We start from the raw sequence: 23356 nt of genomic DNA, 5'->3' as shown, positions 1-23356 counted from the left end.
TCCTCCCTCTGCATCCTAACTACCTCTGAGGTTCACGAGGTCCACTCTTCAGCGAGGAGTTAAGTAGCATGCCAGTGGGATTCTGTGCCTGAGAATTCAAATTTGGAGTAGGTTCCTTGCCTCACACATGCTGAGAACCTCATGATCAAGACCCGGGAGTTGTGCTCTGGGGCCCAGCATGAAAACTACAGCTTGAAATGATTTTTATTTATTTATCTAGTTATTTCTTTTTTGGCCTGAAATAATTTTAGAGTGGTTCATTCAAACCAAGTTCTCATCTGAGTCATAAAGAAAAAGAAAAGACAATTCAGTAAAACTGTAATTGGTTTAATTTCCTTGCAAACCATTTATGCTGAAGCATACATGCAGAGATGTTTCCGAATGAAGTGACTTGCTACATGGGCATGTTAATAACCACCACAGCTAAATTGTTTTAAGTGCATATATGAATTCTTTTATTTTTATTTTTTTAAGAATTCTTTTAAACTTCATAACCACCTCAGGAGATAGGTAGTATTCTTATTAACATTTTGTAGATGAGGAAACAAGTGTAGTAACAGCTAAATGTCCTAAATAGGATAGTAAGTATTAGCATTCCTAGACACCAAAGAATTAGTATGAAAACAACAATGACTGTCTTAACTATAGAACCTTATCAAATTTTAAAATGTTGTTTGTAGGCTTTGGTTTAAATGTAAATAAAACCCAATTTTGCAATAAAGTCATTTCAGGTTTCTCCTTTGATTCCTTTCTGGATGGAAGCAACAGAGCAGTTAATTAAGGTTACAAGTATAGTCTATGCAGTGGTACAATTATTCATTTATTTTCATATCTATGGTTTCTTAGAATATTTAAAATCTAGAAACAGAGTAAATGAACAGTGTCTTCATAACTCTATGTTACTAGTCACTCTTTACTATGAGATCCCATCCATTATGTATGCAGTGACATTGGTGATCCCTTTGAACTAATGAACTTTGGCCTTGGGACACATGCATTCTGGATGGGTCTTTAAAATGCAGGTGCCACATCTTGAGAATCAGTGAAGAATTACCAAAAGGAGGACCTGATAGACACAAGTGATATGCTAGTTAGGATAGAGTTAACAGGTCTACTAATTCATTATGAGGAATTACCTTCAGAGGTAAAGTCAAGTAAAGTAAAGTCTCTCAGTCGTGTCCGAGTCTTTGTGACCCCATGGACTGTAGCCTACCAGGCTCCTCTGTCCATGGAATTTTCCAGGCAAGAGTACTGGAGTGGGTTGCCATTTCCTTCTCCAGAGGATCTTCCCGACCCGGGCATCTGACCCGGGTCTCCAGCATTACAGACAGACGCTTTTACCGTCTGAGCCACCGGAGGTAGCAGTGCTCAAAAATTAGCATATTAGTTTGTATATAGAAAAGATTCTTTGAAAAGATGCCATTTGCTCAAACCTGAGGGTCTTCTTCATGCATATAGTGGTCAACTTTGTCAAAATGTTAGAGACTCCCTTTAGTATTTTCACAGAGTAACATTTAATATTTGAAGCTGATCCTGTTTTTATCCCAGTAATTGAAACCCTTTATTGTGTATGTTTTGTTTTTGTTGTTGTTGTTTAAACCAGATACCAGAGATTTGCAATTTGTTCCTTCAACCAATATTTACAATATGCCTTTTATGTAGAACAGTGGACAAAGAGAGGACAAAAGAGTAGTATATAATTTGATGTAACTTACTTCCGAGTGGGAGAAGAAGAAGAATAAATATGAGCGCTCTAACATGCCACGTGGCAATAGATGCTATGTAGGAAAAATTGAGAAGGGCAAAAAGTGGTGGGCCTGCCCTTTTGTAACCAAGCAAGATCCTGTGGGACTTTCCTGGGACAGAACCCTATGGGGCCTTCCTGGGACAGACATCTCCCCCATATTCTCTGCTTTAGCTCCTCTCTGAAGTACCTATATAGTATGCTCAGTTGCTTTAGTCGTGTTCGGCTCTTTTGTGACCCTATGGACTGTAGCCTGCCGGTTCCTCTGTCCAGGAGGTTTTCCAGGCAAGAATACTGGAATGGGTTGCCATTTCCCTCTCCAGGGGATCTTCCTGACCCAAGGGTTGAACTCACATCTCCTGTATTGCAGGTGGATTCTTTACCACTGAGCCACCAGGGAAGCCCCACCTAGATAGTAGTATCCGATGTATATTCCTGACTTTTTCTGCAGGAAAGGGAAGAAAGTCTTGCTTAATGATCATGAGCACCTAGCCCCCAACCTTCTGCTGCCTAAGGATTGATCATCATCGACCAGTCAAAGACTTGTGCATGGGCAGATGATAAACCCTGGGATGCCCCGCCCTCATCTTCTCTTTAAAAATGCTTTGCTGAAACCCTTCAGTGAGTTCGGGTTTTTTGAACACAAGCCACCCATTCTCCTAGTTTGGCCCCACAACAAACCTCTCTCTGCTCCAAACTCTGATGTTTCCATTTGTTTGACTTCACCATACGTGGGGCACTCAAACTTGCATTCAGTAACACATTTACACAGGGCAATTAGAAAGCCTTCCCCCCTCCAAAAAAACAGTAACCTTTGAATAGAGACCTGGAGGATTGGGGGTGCATGGTGGCTAGTATCTGCAGTGCATCCCAGATATAGGAAGTGATGGGTGTAAAGTCATGAATGGAAAGATGCCTGGGGCTTTTCAGGCCCAGCAACAAACGGGAGTGGAGTGAGTGGAGGAGCAGGAGCTGGGATCAGAGAGAGGAGGGCAGAGGTGGCAGGACCTTGGAGGGCATTGTCAAGACCTAGGATGTTGTTTTGGGTAGAGGGGAAGTCAGGAAAGGACTCCAAGAAGAGGATCTGGAGCATCTGGCTTACGTTTTACAAGGGTCACTGGCAGCTGTGCTGAAAGTAGGATGGAAGCAGATTTATTGGGAGGCTATCAGATTTATTGGGAGAGATCTGGAAGGCAGAGATAGGAGTGGCACCAGTAGAAATGGTGATGTGATTGGGTTCTGGATATATTTCAGAGGTTGAGTTAGGGGATTTCCTCATTGGCTATGGAGTAAGAAAGAGAAGTTTAGAGCAAGTGTAAGGTTTGTGACTTAAGAAGCTAGACAGAAGGAGTTGCCATTTACTAAAGTTGGAATAATCTCTTTACTTTCTAAATAATGATGGCTATGTGAACATGTGTAAATGAGAGAACCTGTATGTTTGGGCAGGAAAGTGTCAGGAGATGAGTTTGGAGAAAACTGTCAGTTAAGAAGGCTGCAAATTCAATGTTCATCAAAAGTTGTAACATGCCTTTTGAGAAACAAATGGATGAAAAACTATAGTGTATAGCCATAGAAGAATAAATCCATGGTTTGTGTTTGGAGATGATGGTGATGGTGATGGCAGAGACACTAAACAAAGTGGTAAGACTGAATCTGGTAAATAATTGGCCTTTAATTCATCTTTACTGATGGCAGAAGCCATAGTGTAATTGTGGTGGACTCTTCTGTTTTACTCAGCCTAATACTTGTAAAACCGCAAGCAATGGGTGGAGATGATCAATATAGAAAATTGATGTAGATTTTTGGTGATTAGTGCTTCTGTAGGACTGGTAATTTTGGAAACTTTCCCCCAAGTCTGTATCAGACTTGCAGTAGTTGTGTATTTGTTCTCTAAAATATATGTGTCCCATGACAGACTATTAGCAAAATTATTAATGATATGCAAATCAAAACTACAATGAGGTATCTATCACCTCACACCAGTCAGAATGGCCATCATCAAAAAGACTACAAATAATATAAATACTGGAGAAGGTGTGGGAAAAAAAAGATTCCTGCACTGCCGGTGGAATGTAAATTAGTGCAGCCACCATGGGAAACAGTACGGAGTTTCCTTAAAGAAACAAAATATTTATCATATGATCCAGCTGTCCTACTCCTTGGCATATACACAGAAAAGAAAAATACTCTTACGTTGAAAAGATACATGCACCCCAACATTCATGGCAGCACTACTTACAATAGCCAAAACATGGAAGCAACCTAAGTGTCCCTTGACAGATGAATGGAACCTGTTCCTGGAGAATGCACTTCAAAAATCCGGGATACTTTGTGGCTAGCAGCGTGTTAGGTGAGTATGTGACAAGAAAGAAGGGGCTGGCTTTCTAGGAGTCCACTGACTACTTGGAGAGGGAAATTAGAAATGTTTGGAGCAAGTGTGACAAGTGCTGGCTTAGATGTCCTTGAACATGAGTGAAAGTTGAAGAGATACCCTCTGTTTTCAGTTGAATTCCTTGTAGTATGGAGACTTTGGAAAACATTAAACTGAAATCATTCAGAGGGCAATGTCCGAAGTGATATGTTAAATGTCTGCCGTAAGCTCCAGGGTCTGATGAATTGTTTTTAAAGGGATCATGAGTGTTTGAAACCGGACAAAAATGAAAAATATATTGCAAGGCTGTAGTGGACCATTTTGAGAAGCTTTGACTAATTGTAGAAAGAAAACTAGAGCCACTAACAGCACAGCAAGTTTGGAAAAATGATGTATTTAGAGAGAGCCCTGCTGGGAGTGTGATTTGAGGTGAGGAAGGAAATGGGATCCTGGAATATGGCACAATGCTTATAGGTTTTTCTGCTTTTACTGTGTTGGAAACATTTGCAGTGCTCACTGTTCACCACCTCGATTTTGCCAGATTTAAAAAATAATACCCTCCTCTTGGGGTTGTGATTCTGATGAAAAACTTGGGCTTATGGACTAATAGCTTATGATTCTATATGTGATGAAATGGATTTTATTTACCAACACTCTCTCCTTGATTTCCTTCTCTTTCTTCTTCATTTTTTCATGTCTCTTATGGCTTTGTTGGAAACATGTAAGGAAATCACATAATTCCTCCTTAGGAATTATCTTCTTTCTTCTGCTATTTTTTCACCCTCTGTTAATTGGCGATATAACAGTCTTCCCCAGAGAAATTAATTATAATTCCACAAGCTGAAAATTTTAACTTCAGCTGAAAAATAAGTAGCAGAAGTTGATGAACCTTAAACAATAAATATGTGTATTTTATGCAGCTACCACTAGTAATTAAGAGAAAATGACAAAATGGGAGGAACCCTAACTTACTTGGTTATTCTGAGGGGTTACTGGTGCATTTATACAAATAGTAGGGATTATGGAGCATTTTATTGAATGTCTATGACACATTGCCACCTTGTGGCTGCAAGCTCTGCTTTCAGTGTAAAAGCAGATTAAGTCTGCATGATATTTTGTCTTATTCCTAGTATTTAAACTTCCCTTAGAAAAGGAAAGACTCATGACATATGAATACATACAATACAAGGCAAGAGAATTTAAGAGAATGGCCTCTTCTGTTCTTAGAAGAGACAGGCTGAAGTATTGAGGGGTAGAAATTCACAATGTCTGCAACTAACTCTACTGTGGGATTGGTGCATGAAAGAGAAAGGGAGAGAGAGGGAGAACAAGGTTAGCAATTCACCACTCGTCAAGGGAATATGGTGTTCATTGTATTAAACTTTTCTGTTGTAGATTTGCTTAAATTTCCCCAAACTATTGGCAGAAAAAAGAAAAAACAACTGGGATAAGGCTATAAATGGAGCCAAGAAGGAGGCAGAATCAACCTCCGCACTGTGTAACGGACCGACTGCATTTGGAACCCAGACTGCGTTCTGCATTTTCTAGTAGCTGATGTCTCACTGTCTAAGGTGCCCTTGCTACATTTCATTGTCCATAAGGTTTAAGGGCAAAGTGTCTAAGACTAGACAGAAATTGGAGTGTCCTTGGAGGCCCTCCTAAGTAGGACACCAATGAAATGAACAGCAAAGGAACAAATATGTCCAGAAATATAATCTGTAATTCCTTTTCCCTGCTGGTCAGGGAAGATCCTGGAGTGGATGCACCACTAGTTTGAGGACCTCTCACTGAATTACTAGATAGCAATGAAATGTACTAAAATACTGATTGGCAGTGAATTTCAGATGGTACTTATTGGCAAGTGCTTGAAATCCAGTTGTTCTGTGTTATCAAGGAGTACAGCCGAGCTTGAGGGAGAGTTGACATCATGTAATAGTTGAGTGAGCGTAATCTATGGTTGGATGGCATCACCGACTCAATCGACATGAGTTTGAGTAAATTTCAGGAGTTGGCGATGGACAGGGAGGCCTGGCATGCTGCAGTCCATGGGGTCGCAAAGAGTTGGACACGACTGAGCAACTGAACTGAACTGAATTGAATCTACTTCATCTTAACCAGCTTGAGAGGAGTAACTCATAGGCAAGGTCACTTTTTGTTTTTGCCATGGTTTTGAATATGCTGCATTGTGTAGTCAGACACATAAATGACCTCATCCCTGATTTATTTTTCCTATGAATACATCCATGAGAGTCTTAATCTGAAAATCTCTGACAGGTATAAGCAGATGACCTTCTTTCTACCCAAGAAAACAAGACATATCTTAGTGAGTTCAGTTCGGTTCAGTTGCTTAGTCGTGTCTAACTCTTTGTGACCCCATGGACTACAGCACACCAGGCTTCCCTGTCCATCACCAACTCCCGGAGCTTGCTCAAACTCATGTCCATCAAGTCAGTGATGCCATCCAATCATCTTATCGTCTGTTGGCCCCTTCTTCTCCTGCCTTCATTCTTTCCCAGCATCAGGGTCTTTTCTAGTGAGTCATTTCTTCGCGTCAGGTGGCCAGTGTATTGGAGTTTCAGCTTCAGCATCAGTCCTTCCAATGAACACCCAGGACTGATCTCCTTTAGGATGGGCTGGTTGGATCTCCTTGCAGTCCAAGGGACTCTCAAGAGTCTTCTCCAACACCACAGTTCAAAAGCATCAATTCTTCAGGGCTCAGCTTTCTTTATAGTCCAGCTCTCACATCCATACATGACCACTGGAAAAACCATAGCTTTGACTAGACGGACCTTTGTTGGCAAAGTAATGTCTCTGCTTTTTCATATGCTGTCTAGGTTGATTATAGCTTTCCCTCCAAGGAACAAGCATCTTTTAATTTCATAATTGTGGCCCCACAAGAGACTGACCCAGACTTGCCCGTGAGTGTCCAGGGTCTCCAGCAGACTCGTGGGTTGGCAGTGGCCTGCTGCAGGGTCCAAGGCACTGAGTGTGGTGTGTGCCCTTTTGAAGAAGGTCACCATCATCTTCATCACCTCCACCAAAGTTTGGCCTCGGGTCAAACAACAGGGAGGAAACACAGCCCTGCCCATCAACAGAAAATGGGATTAAAGATTTACTGAGCATGGCCCCGCCCATCAGAACAAGACCCAGTTTCCCCCTCAGTCAGTCTTCTCAGGAAGCTTTCATAAGCCTCTTATCCTTATCCATCTTAGTGAAGAGGCCCTTAAAATGTCTGGCTTTGAGCAATGCTACCCAACTCTTCTTGTTTTTAAATTTCTATGAAGTTGACTCTTTTCTGTGGTAGTTGGAATATCCATGAATATCTTTTTAATTCATTTTCATTCTTAATAACTCTCTGAGTCTATGGGACTCGGGAATATTTAGGGCTCAGGAATATTTTTAATAACTATCCAGACACACATATATGCATATATACTTACTTGGAGGAAACCATTTAAAAACATAGGGCACTATTCAAGTATGAAAGGTTTTTTTGTGAAAGCAGGACAGATCTTGAAATAAGTGTTGTGACACAAGGGATTCTTTTGTAGAAAACTGTCTTTTGAAGTAACTTTGGTTTCTCTGACTCTTGTGACAGATTTTCTTTTAAGAAACTATAAAGTGATCTAGAGATGTATTGATTTCCGCTAAGGGCTCTGGTGCTTAGAAATTTCCCTTCCCTTCATATATTTGTGGGCACCAAAAGCCTGTGAATTTTTTTGTGAACAACCAGAGAAGTGACCTGTGGATTCTCCCTAGAATCTATAGAGCAATATTCTTCATTTTTTACAGGGGATCATGGCCCATGTTGTTGATGTTCAATCACTAAGTCATGTCCAACTCTTTGTGACCCCCTGGACTGCAGCATGCCAGACTTCCCTGTCCTTCCCTATCTCCTGGAGTTTGCTCAAACTCATGTCCCTTGAGTCAGTGATGCCATTCAACCATCTCATCCTCTTTCGTCCCCTTCTCCTCCTGCCTTCAATCTTTCCCAGCATCACAGTCTTTTCCTGTGAGTTGGTTCTTCACATCAGGTGGCCAAAGTATTAGAGCTTCAGCATGCAGTCCTTGGCACATGAAAGGACATATTTTACATAATGACTCTGGATACACACACACCCATGTATAATGTATACATTTCATGTAACAATTCTTTTCCTTCCTTCCTTGGACTCTGATCATTTCTGTTCTGTTGCACTAAAAAATACTAGTCACAACCTACTAACTTGATTTCATAACCCACTAATACACCATGGCCCGCAGCTTGAAAAACACTGTGGTGGAGATTTTGCAGCCAGCCAGATACTCTTTCAGAGGGAAGACTCAACAGTGGAGCCCCGGAGTCTCTAAACCAGGGCTGGGGGAGAGAGATTTAGAGAAGGCAAAGAAGGAAGTGTGCCGGCGGCGGGGGTCTTTCATTCATTCCCAGCAAGTGATGCCACTATCCTTTCCTCCGCAGCTTGATCACATATTATCCCCTCCGCCCATGCCATTTCGGAAATGCAGCAACCCAGACGTGGCTCCTGGCCCTGGGAAGTCGTTGAAGTTTAAAAGACAGCTGAGTGAGGATGGAAGACAACTGCGACGGGGGAGTCTGGGAGGTGCTCTAACTGGTGAGTTGCGTGAGTGACCTGCTTAAGAGATGAAATTGTGTTTAGACAGTACGGGCTTCGCTGGTGACCCTTATGGTAAAGAATCTGCCTGAAATGTGGCAGACCCGGGTTTGATCCCTGGGTCAGGATGATTCCCTGGAAAAGGGAATGGCAACCCACTCCAGTATTCTTGCCTGGAGAATCCCATGGATAGAGCAGCCTGGCAGATAGTCGGACACGACCAAACAACTAAACAACTTTCTAGTACAGTCAACCCTCCATATCCTTGGGTTCTGAACCCACAGATTCAACCACCTGCAGATGAAAAATATATATATTTTAAATTCTAGAAAGTTCCCTAAAGCAAAACTTGAGTTTGCTGTCTGCTGATGACTATTTACATTATATTTATATTGTATCAGGTATTATGAGTAATCTAAATGTGGCTTACATTATCCAGTAGGATGTGCATAGTTGATAAACAAATACTATGCCATTTTATATAAGGGACTTGAGCATCTGTGGATTGGGTATCTGTGGGAGCCCTGGAACCAGTCCCCATGGAGAGGTAGAGATGAGTGTAGAGGGTCCCCGATGACAGCAGAGTTCCATGTGTGAGCATCAGCCCCTTGAGGGGGTACCTGCCCCTCCACAGACCATGTGGTAAAATCTAATCCAATTCAGAGAGCAGTTAAATTGAGGATTAGATTAGTAATCTTGACTGAAGTGTAATTTACATATTAGATGTATTCATTCTAAGTGCACATGTGGTTGGGTTTAGCAAAGTTATTTACCAAAATATCTTGATTTTGGAACTACAACCAAAATCAAGATATAAAACATTCCCTGCATCCCTTCCCTGCGCCCAGGCAACTCTCTGCTTTTGTCCATATTAATGGAATCATGTGGTACATGTTTTTTTGTGTCTGCTTTCGTTCAGTATGTTTTTAACATTCATCCACATTGTTAGTGGAAAAGAAATGGCAACCCTCTCCAGTATTCTTGCTTGGAGAATCCCATGGACAGAGGATCCTGGCAGGCTACAGTCCATAGAGTTGCAAAGAGTCAGACATGACTGAAGTGACTGAGGATGCACTCACGTACATGTTATTAGCTGTATCTGTAGCATATGTTGAATTTTATAAGAAACTGCCAAACTGTTTCCAAAGTGATTTATTTTTACTTTCCCACCACCAACAGGTGAGCTAATTACTCTGCATTCTTAACCACCTGTGGTATTGCTAGGCTTTTTAGTTTTAGCCATTTTAGTGGGAAAGTAGTTCTATCACATTCTGGTTTTAATTTATATTTTCTTGATGACTAAATGATGTCAAACATCTTTTCATGTGCTGATTGGACATTTGTATTTTTCCTTTTGTGAAATGCCTGTTCAGATCTTTCACCCATTTTTTTCTTTCCCCTGTTTTTAACTTGTGTTGTTAAATTAATTGAAAAGCTAAAATCCCTAAATCTATAAATAACTTTTATTAACTTGAAAGATAAATTAAAAATTTTAAAATTAAAATTAAAATAACTTAAAGTATGTTTTAAAAAAATAACTTCCCATATAAATATTCATGTTATTAAACTTAATTTTAAATCACTGAAAGTTAGATTTCTATTCATTCTGAGTGCTTTTCCCTCTAAATATAGATATTTTGGGGGAAACTTTATTGTTTTTGAAACCTTCACACAAAGTTTTCTCTATGAGTGATAGTCTTGCTTGCCAGTTTATAAGTGACCTCAAAAATAAGTTGAGTTGTTTTTTTGGAACATTATGGATTTTGAGTTTTGGAGATGAAATTTCTGGAAACAAAAATGCTTCTATATCATGATCAGTCTAGAACATGTGACCCAGTATGGGCACACTGCTGGGATCGAGGGTGAAACTGACCTCAGACCAAGGGGAAAAAAATTCAAAAAATTGCTGTACTTCACTAACATTAAGAAAATGTTCACACTGGAGTTTTACTGATGTTCTTCTAATGCATACTAGGACATTTTTCTTGACTTTCATTTCTATAAATGCAGATTTTTTTTTAAAAGTAGGATATCCTAAAGGTTTAGTATAACTCTTAGTTTCTTAGGGGAGGATATGGAATCTTAGAGCTTCAAAGACTCACCCCTTGCTTACTAATTTCACTTAGGAAATTTACTTAACTTTAGTTAAACTACTTTTGATCAATAGGAGGGAAGGAGTAAGGGTTCTCTCCAATTTTTGCCAAAGCAGTTTGCTTAACACTTTCAAATAATGCAAAAGTATTACAAATACATGACCTGAAACATGAAATTTGGCCTTTGGGCTTCAAAAAATACTGAACTTGATTCCAATTTTAAAATAACAAACCTCAAAAGCTCCAGCAATTCTAGCCTTCTTATGTAATTTTGCTTGGTATAAAATTATTTTAGGTAATTAAATCTTTGGTAAGATAATTTTCAAAAATGTTTAGTGGGAAAAAAAAGTTTAGTGATCCTTGGAAGAGCTTTGAAAAAAAAAAAAAACCTCTTGAATATCAGCCCATTTAAAAAAAACAGTCACTTGGAAATTATTTCAGAATATGAAGAGAAAACACTCTTAGTTGATCTTTTAGATAGCTTCGTTGAGGATTTAATGAAATAACATATGCAGAGCACATAGCCTAGGGATGGTGGCTATTAGTGTTGTGTGCAGAGTGTACTGAATTTAGAATTTTTGCAGTTGATGGATAACTTGGGCTTTGAACATCAGTTCGAAACCTTTATCACCTGAGTTTCTACTTTGTGTCAGGCACTTTCCAGTGTCAGGTAGTAGAGAAGAGAGAAGAAAGATCATCTCTGATCATTAAGAAAAATGGTTTCCACTAGTTTTAGGCAATTGTAAATAGTCACATATGATCTCCCCTTGGGATAGATCTTGTTGCTAAATTTAAATTAGTCAAACCGGTTTTGCCATCATAAATTTGTGGTATTAGATATTTGCACTATCAGCTTCTATAGCTTAAAGACCAGTCACCTTCCTATTGTTTACCTTTATTTTGTTTACCTTATTGTTTACCTTTGTTTTATTCCAAGGTTTGTTTTCTTTTAGGAGTTTTCTACTGCTTTCTTTGAAGCAAAGACTTTATGAAAAGCTAACTTTCACTGAGTCTGAAAATTTAGTTTGAAAATTTTGCTACCCAATTATCCTTTATAAGTTTCACTAAACTCTTAGGTTGTTGAGAAGATCTGTGATCTTCCTCATCTGTTCATCCCTAATGACAGCTAACATGAAGGATTTACTATGTGGCAGGCACAGTGTTTAGGGAATTACATTTATTGACTTACATCTCTGTGCTCTTATAAGGAAGACACTCTTATCCCCACTTTACAGGTGAGAACACTGAGGCACAGACAAGCTGAGTAAGTTGCACAAGATCATGAACTGGATGATGCCAAGATGTGAACCCAGGTTTTGTGGCTCACAGTCCATGCTTGTAGCCACTACCCTGGGCCTTGCATAAGCTGGTACCCAATAGGTCTTTAATATGTTCCAGCAGGATTGATTGGAGTAATTTTTTCCAATTAATTGGACAATTTTTGCTCAGTTTATATCCGGAGCTGACTCAATCTGTACAGATCCTGGTTTATTAATTACAAAAGTAAATTAAAAGTAGGCAATTAACACCCATATTAAAGCTTTAAAATTTACATATTCTTTAGCCCAGCCATTCTGTTCCTCAGATTTCATCACAAGGAAATAGTCATGAATATGTGTAGAGAATTTGCCTTAGTTATGTTTAGAGAGCACCATTAATAATAATAATAAAGATGGCAAATTATCTAAAATCTAGATATCTGGCAAAAGAATATTGGTGAAACATAATATGGTATACACATAAAGTGGAAAACAGCCATAAACATTAAATTATGTTGCAAAAAATATTAACATTGAAAAAGACTCAATATATTTTTCATGTGAAATCTCTGTATTGAATGGACTCATTAACTTTTCATAGGGCTTACTATATTTGTAATTAAATAATTATATTTTTAATGAGAGGGAGGAAAATAATTCCTATCTTCTAAAAAGTTTTCTCAAACTGCAGTTCAATCCATGACTTACTTTTGTGCCTGAGGTTTTCTGTGGCACCAGGTGGTATACCGGTAGACAACGATCATGCTACATAACCACAAAATTTCACTGTAAAACAACAGTACACATTCCTTCCTTTCTCCCATGACTGCAGGTCAGCTGAGTTTGGGGTGATTTAGCCTGGTCTCTGCTGTGATGGCTTCCTGGGTCCAGGCTAGGTCAAGATCTGCTCCACCTTTCTCTCCTCTTCCTTGAACCAGCAGCTACCCAAAGTACTATGTTCTCCTTCTAAAAGATAAGAGCAAGGACATGTGTATCCACCTGCACAGGCAGATTTCAAGTCTCTTCTGGTGCCATGTCTGTAACTTTCTATTGGCCAAAGCAAACGTGCCCTCCCCACCATGACACCTCGGCAAAGATGCAGATATATAACACAGTTGGGGAGAAATGAAGAATCGGCACCAGTAATTCAGTCTGACATAGTTAGCCTTCCTCTCTTTTTAAACACCATCCTTTAGAATATTTACATTTACCTATTTTTCAATTAAGAAAGTATACATGTTCATTGTGGACAGTTTAGAAAATACAGAGCAACATAAAGGAAAAAACTGTAAGACCATAATGCTACCATGCAGACACCCTTGATTGAACTTCTGACATTTTCTTCCCCAGCTAAAGCTTTGAATGACTTGAGTAGTAGATCAGAAGAAAAAACAACTAGTACCTTTTATGCAGGGCTGGCATTTCAGCAACAGACCTAGAGTTTACCATACCCATCACTGCCTGCTTTTTTTTTTTTTTTTTGAGTCTGCTGATGTTTTATATCTTCATGGCCCACAGCTTGCTAACTAGGCACCCAGAAGCATCATGTAAACATTGACTGAGCTTTGGAGCCCCCTGATGAGGAAAAGAAGCATTATTCAAATCGTTATACAGGTTCTTAAATCTGAGCATGACTAAGTGGTAATGTGCCTGACAGTTCACAGCAAGGAAGCCGCAGAATGAAGGGCAGAAGCTCAGAATCTTGACTCCTGGCTTTTTGCTGTGCAAATAACTGCCCTGAATCCTAGTCTGCATTCCATACGTGTGACGTCTGTGTGTTGCAGCCTTAACAGTCAGAAAAGGAGGAAAGAGTTCTCTCTCTTATGCAGAGTTGTGTTTTTCAAAACATAACTTGGGTTGTTTGGAATAGAAAACCAAGAGGAATCTGTGCATGTGCATCATGTGCATGTTATAATAAGATCAACTTTGTAGACAGTATAAATGAGAACTTCTAAAACTGTTAGCATCACTGTATTCTATCTGAGGGGAAAACTGAGAGATTTTTCCTGCGTGGACTGTGGAAATCAGTTGAAGGTAACATCTAAACATTTTTTTAAAAAGCCACTTCAGAATGAGTTTTACTTTAAGAGGGAAGGGAGAAACAAATCATACAATCCCAGAAAACATTCTTTCCTGTAAAATTAACTTGAAGGATATTTTCTTTTAAGTGCTGCATAGGCAATCCACCCCAGTGTTCTTGCCTGGAGAATCCCAGGGATGGTGGAGCCTGGTGGGCTGCTGTCTATGGGGTCGCACAGAGTCGGACACGACTGAGGCGACTTAGCAGCAGCAGAGTTTAATGGGTTTCTCATCCTAAAGGCCTCCTGAGCTTAGTGGGCAAGTCTGAAAAAATTTAGATAAAAGCACATTTACATACAATATAGCTATGTTGTATGTAGCCTTGCAGTTGTTGTTCAGTCACTAAGTCCAGTCCAACTCTTCCGGCCCCATGGACTGTACCAGATTCCTCTGTGGGATTTTCCCAGGCAAGAATACTGGAGTAGGTTGCCATTTCCTTCTCCAGGGGATCTTCCTGACCCAGGGATCGAACCTACATCTCCTGCATTGGCAATTCGTTACTTCTCAGCCATCAGGGAAGCCCAGGTAGCCTTGGTATTCAGTAAGTATTGCATCTGAATACTCTCCTATGTGCTCTGAATTTCTTCATATTTGTAATGCCATAAAAAGAATGCCTATGTACAAATGGTGTATATTAGGATAATACCACATGCTACAGCAAGCAAACCAAGGTATTTCTGGGGCTTAACACAGTAGTCACATATTTCTAGCTCATATAAGTTTTTCGGGTTATCAGGCTGCTCTCTCCTCTTGATGAGTTCATGCTCAGTTGTGTCTGACTCTGTACAACCCCTCTGGATTGTAGCCCGCCAAGCTCCTCTGACCTTGGGATTTTCCAGGCAAGAATACTAGAGTGGGTTGCTATTTCCTCTTCCAGGGCATCTTCCTGACCCGGGGATTGAACCCATGTCTTTTGTATCTCCTGCATTGGCAAGTGGATTCTTTACCACGGTGCCACCTGGGAAGCACCTGAAGAGTCAGGGTCCCACATGCCTTCCACCTTCTGCTTTGTTTCTTCTTTTATGGCCTTGAGATACTCTGTTTCTAGCTGGTAGAAGTGGAACGAGAGAGAAGAAAAACCTTTCTTGCTAGAAGTCCCATCCTGGAAGAGACACGCTGTATTTCTATTCCCATTCATTTAACAAGATCCCCTTGCACTCAGTTCAGTTCAGTTCGGTTGCTCAGTCGTGTCTGACTCTTTGCGACCCCATGAATTGAAGCACGCCAGGCCCCCCTGTCCATCACCAACTCCCGGCGTCCACTCAAACTCATGTCCATCAAGTCGGGGATGCCATTCAGCCATCTCATCCTCTGTCGTCCCCTTCGCCTCCTGCCCCCAATCCCTCCCAGCATCAGGGTCTTTTCCAATGAATCAACTCTTTGCATGAGGTGGCCAAAGTACTGGAGTTTCAACTTCAGCATCAGTCCTTCCAATGAACACCCAGGACTTCAGGATGGACTGGTTGGATCCCCTTGCAGTCCAAGGGACTCTCAAGAGTCTTCTCCAACACCACAGTTCAGAAGCATCAATTTTTTGACACTCAGCTTTCTTTATAGTCCAACTCTCACAGCCATACGTGACCACTGGAAAAACCATAGCCTTGAGCAGATGGACCTTTGCTGGCAAAGTAATGTCTCTGCTTTTTAATATGCTATCTAGGTTGGTCATAACTTTCCTTCCAAGGAGCAAGCGTCTTTTAATTTCATGGCTGCAATCACCATCTGCAGTGATTTTGGAGCCCAGAAAAATAAAGTCTGACATGGTTTCCACTGTTTCTCCATCTATTTCCTATGAAGTGATGGGACCAGATGCCATGATCTTAGTTTTCTGAATGTTGAGCTTTAAGCCAACTCTTTCACTCTCCTCTTTCACTTCCATCAAAAGGCTTTTTAGTTCCTCTCCACTTTCTGTCATAAGGGTGGTGTCATCTGCATATCTGAGGTTATTGATATTTCTCCTGGCAATCTTGATTCCAGCTTGTGCTTCTTCCAGCTCAACGTTTCTCATGATGTACTCTGTATATAAGTTGAATAAGCAGGGTGACAATATACAGCCTTGATATACTCCTTTTCCTATTTGGAACCAGTCTGTTGTTCCATGTCCAGTTCTAACTGTTGCTTCCTGACCTGCATATAAGTTTCTCAAGAGGCATGGTAAAGAATCCACTTGCAATGTGGGAGACCTGGGTTCAATCCCTGGGTTGGGAAGATCCCCTGGAGAAGGGAAAGGCTACCCACTCCAGTATCCTGGTCTGGAGAATTCCATGGACTGTAGAGTTCATGGGGTCGCAAAGAGTCGGACACAACTGAGCGACTTTCACTTTCCCCTTGCATAGGAAAAGAAAAGTGAAGTTGCTCAGTCATGTCCAACTCTTTGCAACCCCATGGACTGTAGCCCTACCAGGCTCCTCCGTCCATGGGATTTTCCAGGCAAGAATACTGGAGTGGGTTGCCATTTCCTTCTCCAGGTTAAGTGTTAGTCACTGATTCATATCTGACTCTGTGTGACTCCATGAACTGTAGCCTGCCAGGCTCCTTGCTCATGGAATTCTCCAGATAAGAATTCTGGAGTGGGTTGTCATTCCCTCCTCAAGGGGATCTTCCCCACCCAGGGATTGAACCCAGGTCTCCTGCATTGCAGACAGATTCTTTATGGTCTGAACCACCAGGGAAGCCTGGGCTATTTAAGACTAGTACCGGAATTGGGGGAGTGCTATATGGACCCTGCTGGAATTGTTGTCTCTGAGGCCAGCTAAACAAGAGGCAGGGGAGACTGAGAAATGGATTTTAATAAAGAAATTGAGTGTGATTAACTTAGTTTTCAGTACATTAGTTCTGAAATGCCTATGAGGCACGTTAAATTGGAATGTCTGGAGAGGACTGTGCAGTAACAGAAGTGGAGAGTCATATTTTGATGAAGTGTGGATAAAACTTAGAGTGAACGAGCTTAGGAGCAAATGGCAATGAAGGACCTCGGGGTAACCAACATGTTGATGAGAGTGCAGATAGCTCTTTTGAGAAGTTGTGCAGTGTAAGAGACTAGAGAGAATGGGTATGACCTGAAGGATATGAGGGGACAGAGGGGGCCATCTTGATGTGGGAACCAGGCAAGTATGTTTGTAAGGTGTTGAGAATGGTTCAGAAGAGATGACAGCCAGAGAGGTGAAGTGATTTGAAAGCACCCGGCAGGGTGTCCAGAGCACATGTAAAACGGTTGGCCTTTGTAGAGAGAGAGGTGCTTCCTTCGTCATCATAGGAGGAAGGAGGAGAAAATGGATGCAAAAGCAGGTAGTTTAGGGACAGCCATACCATGAAATGGGATTCCCTGATGGCTCAGATGGTAAAGAGTCTGACTGCAATATAAGAGACGTGGGTTCAATCCCTGGGTTGGGAAGATCCCCTGGAGGAGGGCATGGCAACCCACTCCAGTATTCTTGCCTAGAGAATCCCCATGGACGGAAGAGCCTAGCAGGCTACAGTCCATGGGGTCAAAAAGAATCCTATGCGACTCAACAACTAAGCACAGCACACGCACCATGAAATACTACTCAGTAATAAAAAGGAACGAACTACCGATTGTTTACCGGAAAAAACACACAACCTGAAAGTTGAGAATGATATTTTATTCAGTGGACTTGCTGAGGACTTAAACCAGCCTCTCAGACTGCTCCGAAGAGGTAAGGAAGAAGCCAGGATATTGAGGAGTTTTTGGAAACAACAACAAAAACTGGTAGCAGGGACATCAAACAATTAGTGTTAATTCCAGAAAAACACGCATCTCAAGTTAATGCATTTGGCACTTGTCTGTGGGAAGATGCAAGATTCTGGGCTCATTGAAATTATTCCTTTGATATGCACCTTAACTATCTAGGGCCAGTGTCCTCTTCTCCACCCTGAATTCCCTCAGGGAGCACAGTTGGGCGGCAGCTGCAGTGGCAGTAACATCCTTCGTTTACTGATAAGGAAGGTGACATTCTTCATCCACATCAAGCATGTGACAACCTGGGTGAATCTCCAGAGAGTCATGCTGAGTTAAAAAAAGAAAGAAAGAAACAAAGAAATAGAAGAAGGAAATGGCAGTCCACTCTAGTATTCTTGCCTGGAAGATACCATGAACAGAAGAGCCTGGAGGTTCTGCAGCCCATGGGGTCACATGACTGAGCACACACAAGTGAGAGGGGTGGAGGAAGAAGGGTTGGTAGAACTAAAAAAAAAAAAAAGAGGTTACATGCTATGTAATTTCATTTCTATACAATATTCTTGAAATTGCAAAATTGTAGAAGCAGAGGACCAATTACCAATTAGAGGTTGCTGAGACTTGAGGAGGTCATGGGAGGGAAGTAGGTGTGGCTATGAACTGGCAACATGAGGAATTCTGCAGTGGTGAAGATGTTCTAGATCTTGACTGTATCAATGTCATTATCCTGGCTGTGGTTGTACACTACAGTTTTTTAAGATGTTACCATTTTTTAAATTGGGGTATAGTTGCTTTACATACAATGTGTTAATTTCTGCTGTACAAGGAAGTGAATCAGCTATGTGTATACATATATCCCTCACTGGACCTCCCTCCCAGCCCTTTAGGTCATCACAGAGCATGGAGCTGAGCTCTCTGGGATTACAGTAACTTCTTACTACTATCTATTTCACATATTTGCAGGGCAGGCATAGAGATGTTACTATTGAGGGAAACTGGGTAAAGACTATCTGGCGTCTCTCTGCATTATTTCTCACAATTGCATGTGAACCTACAGTTACTTCAAAATAGGTTTAATTTTAAAATATGTCCTTTTCAGATAAGTGATTTTAATAAATTTTCTTTTCATAAAAAGCAGGTAGTTTAGTTGATTTAGCGCCTTCACTTCTCAGTGCCTGATGAGATATCTGGGTGGGTTTGGGGAGGGTTATATGGGAACTGACAAGAGAAGCAAATCTGAAATGGTCTTAGAGAATAGGAAGGGGAGCTATAAATGAAGTAGGATTTCTTGGAAGCACTGGCAGCCCATATAAGGTCTTCAATCATGAAAGTGAAGTCTGTGTACGTGTTTGAGGGAAAGTTTAAGACACCAGGGAAATTTTTGAACTGGGAACATAGTCCCACAGAACATAGCAGAGAGGCCTGGGGCGTGGTCACCCAGGAGAGCCATGGGGAGAGGGGAGGGAGCTGAGCTGTGTAAGAGTCGGGGAGGGGAGTTTTGCTGCCCATCGTGGGATTTCCCAGGGGTAGAGCCAAAGCCCATGGGAGCTTGGAAGTGTGATGGTGGTGTAGCCTGAGCAGTGGGTAGGCTGTTCAACTTAGCCAGCCTGTGAAGGATGACTGGTACGTTAACATGCTGAAATCTGGCAAGTTTAAAATGTTCAAAGGGCAAAAGTCTTTACAGTTGTTGTGAATGATGTTCTCATGATACTCTTGATTTGCGCTCTTGGCCATTGGCCAACAGGAAAAGGAACCCAGATCATTCATACTTAAGATTATAGTGGCTTAAAAACATCCTGCTTCTATTTGTTTTACTATTTCTCAATACTTACAAATTTTCTACTTAGAGGGCATATAACTGGGGGCTGGAATTCTTTTCAGTTGCTTTAGTGTTCTGTTTTAGAGATTGTAACGTTGTGTACTTCATCAACAATGGTTTATGAGGCTGGAGAGTATCTCTAACTATTTTTCTGAGTCACTGAACAATCAAAAGGCAAATCCATTAGCATCTTCTTTTTGGTGAGGGTGCGTGATTTTCAGTAGCCTTTAAAAATCACTTGCTGGAAAAAAAATAAATAAATAAAAATTAAAAAAAAAAATCACTTGCTGGTAGTTCTATTTTTGGTTTCTTAAGGAACCTTCATTCTGTCCTGTATAGTGGGATGGGGGGGTGGGTAGGAGGGAGGAGGTCTAAGACAGAGGGGGTGTGTATACACATAGTTGATTACATACAGCTGTGTACATGTAGCTGATTCACTGTGTTGTATAGCAGAAATTAACACAGCATTGTAAAGCAACTATACTCTTTTTAAAAAACAAACAAACCCAAAATCACTTGCTGTCTTCACTGCCCATTGTCAGTTTGTCTGGATATTTTATTTTCTATCTAGGTGTTCTAAATGGAAGATGGTGATTTCCGTGTATGCTGTGTTTGCAGTCTCTCCATATCGGAGTAGGAAGCTCTCCTGAGACTCCTACTTAATGGGGCTCACAGCTGTTAGCCCACTCCTTTGGCAGATGCTGCCTCCCCGTGGCTGGCTGTCAGGGGCCTTCTGCTGCAGCTCATCATCCATGCAGATGGCCTACCCATGAGCCATGGCTCCTAGTGACGGGGGTGGGGGGAAGCATCACATGGCGGGTCCCAAGTCCTGCTAGGGTCCCATAGCAGTTTCTCTCTCTTCCAGTCTCTCTCCCAGTTATCTGTTTCTTTTTCTCTCTCTCTCTCCCCATTCTCGTGTTCAAGTGTGATTCTATAAACAATGGACTTTGGTTATTCCTGCTACTTGGGGATTGCCAAGCGGCCTCCTTGTTCAGAGCCCGGCTGCAGAGTCCTATTTGAGGCTCAGTTCTCTCCTTCAGACATTTTGCACCACTGATGGCATCACAGGAAGTGATGTCAGGGATGAGAGGAGAACCGAAGGAAGAGCCTGCGTGAGGACTTGAGGACTCGAATGTGTTGCTTGTATACCAAGAGTCAGATGAGAGGCTGAGCTATTTGCTTTTTTTGCATGCAGGAACTCCAGAGAGGACTGGCAGCTCTGCTCCATCAGCAAATCCAGCTCTTCAGCAGTCCTTTGTCCAGTTCTGTACCAGATAGAGTTTGAAGGACTTAAAATTAGTCCCAAGTGTTAAGAACAGATTGTTGCCAGAAGATCTGATTTCTCTTAAGTTTCTTGGAGTGCCTTCTGTGAGGCAAAAAGTAGCTTGGGCCTTAAATCATTGTGACATAGAATTCCAAGAATGCTAGCGTAGGAACATCAGTTGCATACTGAGATAGAGCTAAACTGTGATCACCTGCAAAATGTCATTCTGGACCTTACTGGGTATGTCGGATGTGATCAAAAACAGTGACTGAAATTCTTCAAAGTAACCCCAAAGAAGAGAGTGCCTAGTGGTCCTTTAAAGTTTTTGCTGGCGTTATTTTAAAGGTTGTGTGTGTCCAAATGTATTTATATTAGGAAGTTCTCTGTACCAATTAGACTAATGAAGAAGCTTAACAGAACTAACCACAGATGCATGAACTAGGTCCCCAAGCTGTTTATCTCTCTCCCAATTCCTCTCCCAGTTTTCTCGGTCTTTCCCCCTTATTTCTTATAGTCAAGTGTGATTCTGTAAATGATGGACTTTGGGTTATTCCCAATTGAAAAAAATGAATTTATTGAATCCATATATAAAAAATTTAAGTTGCTTTTTCCTAAAAATATTTTTAGAATAGAAAATTGATTTCAGGTTTTTTATTGAGGGATTGAATTTTTTGAAGGGGCATAATCATATTCTCTTTTTTTCTCTCCAGTTTTTTTTTTTTTCCTTTTTTTTCAGTACATCCCTGAGAATCTGTTTAACTGATAGGGTAGACTGAGGCCTGAGCATGGCTGGACATGGTTTTCCTCTCCTTCATGCTTTGTGTACTTGTAGGTTCTGAGAAGCATGCTGATTCCAAGTTTTGAATATATGCAGTTGGAATATATATATATATATAAACACACACACACATAACTTGGATATATATACAGTTTTGTTTTGTATGTATGTTGTTTTTAGGAGGTGAAGCAATTTTAGACCCCTGTGACTCTTTAGCATATATGAGAAAGTCACAGAAGTTGAATGAATTGTATCACAGTTGAGAATATGAAGTTACGAATTTAAACAATGGAAAATTAGTATTGATTATTAAATCCCACATATAGCACTCTTTGAGTTATTAGTCAGGGGAAGGTAAGGTTGGGGAAGACAATGAAAATGGTGGGGGCTGCCATTTCCCGCCACACTGGTACCCAGGTGTGAAGTTGGACATAGGTAGCCAGCTCTTGCGGTGATGTCTTCTTATACAGTGGCACTAACTAACTAACTTCTTATACAGTGGCACTAACTAACTAACTTCTCATACACAATCTAACTGCAGTGCCACTGCACGAAGGTGCGTGTGGGCGCTAACCGGTTGCACATGTGCTGGAATCAATAAGTCAGGCCACACCTCAGTCCTCTGGAAGACACAGGCATGGCAGTTGGCTACAATACATAGTGACAGGGGAGACACAGATATGAAGGAGAATGGAACACCTGACTCACACTGATGGGGTGTAAAGATGGGGAAGCAAGGGACTTGTCTGGCTGGGGACAGTGTCTCAGCATCTGCACTGATTTTTCAGGGTGTGACGAGAAGAGCCTGAAATGGGGATCTGAGGCTTAGATTCTGCTCCCACGTCAATTGCTCATAGCTGTGCCTTCATTTCTGGTTCTCAGTCTTCTCCTTTGTAAAATAAGTGCATTGAACCAGACACTTTCAAGGTCCCTTGGAGTTTAAGTAGTAAATGCTTTTAGCTCCCAAGAGGAGGAATAGTGGGAGTCTTTGCAGACACTGATTTGCTTCATTTTCTCACGTCACACTTAGATCCTGGCCCCACTGTTGAGTGGGGAAGCCCACCTCCTTCCCTGGTGGCAGTCATGTTCAGTCCTCTGAGACTGAGCACACCAGGCCATCCATCTCCTGTTTAAAACTCATTTTCACTGGCTAATCAAAGATCAGGAATGTAGACTTATTTTTAACTTCCTGGATGGAAACTGAAAATGAAGCTGACTTTTTGTCATCTCCACAGGAACAAGAGTAGGCAAAGAAATGCAAATGCCACCAACCGGGATGTTTAAAGATTGATAAAAATTAGTGTTTCTGATGTGTTAATGACCCTGGTGGTGGTAGCCTGCATTTGTCATTGTCATGTTGTGTTGTCATTCAAGTACTTAATCAATGCATATTGTCAGGGCTAAATTTATTTTCTTGTGTCTGCCTAGCCAGATCATTTCTCTGTTTTTTGACAGTACTGTCTCAGGCCCCTGCATCCCATTCAGGCCTGAAGGGAGAGCTGAAAGTAAGCCTCTTCCTTGTTTTTTAACTCCTTGCTGACCTGATCCCTGGGGGGGTAAAACTTTTGAAAAGAGAAAAACAGTACCATTTAAAAGTCTGTTTCTCTTTTTCTGAATAAGAACACAGGTGGAGTCATGA

General features: G+C 41.2%; 1 protein-coding gene across 1 annotated transcript in view; it reads left to right on the top strand.

The window, feature by feature from the left end:
* The window catches only part of LOC133046470 (microtubule-associated serine/threonine-protein kinase 4-like), a 225849-nt gene that overhangs the window by 163735 nt on the left and 38758 nt on the right, over positions 1-23356 (top strand). Inside the window, exon 2 of the mRNA XM_061129302.1 lies at positions 8575-8728. Coding sequence (XP_060985285.1) covers positions 8575-8728 — 154 coding nt within the window. The remainder of the gene's footprint in view (positions 1-8574; positions 8729-23356) is intronic.

This window comes from Dama dama, chromosome 25 (assembly GCF_033118175.1).
Source record: "Dama dama isolate Ldn47 chromosome 25, ASM3311817v1, whole genome shotgun sequence".
Classification (NCBI taxonomy): Eukaryota; Metazoa; Chordata; class Mammalia; order Artiodactyla; family Cervidae; genus Dama; species Dama dama.
Note: the sequence above shows the minus strand (reverse complement) of the source record. Positions and strands in the feature narration are given on the sequence as shown.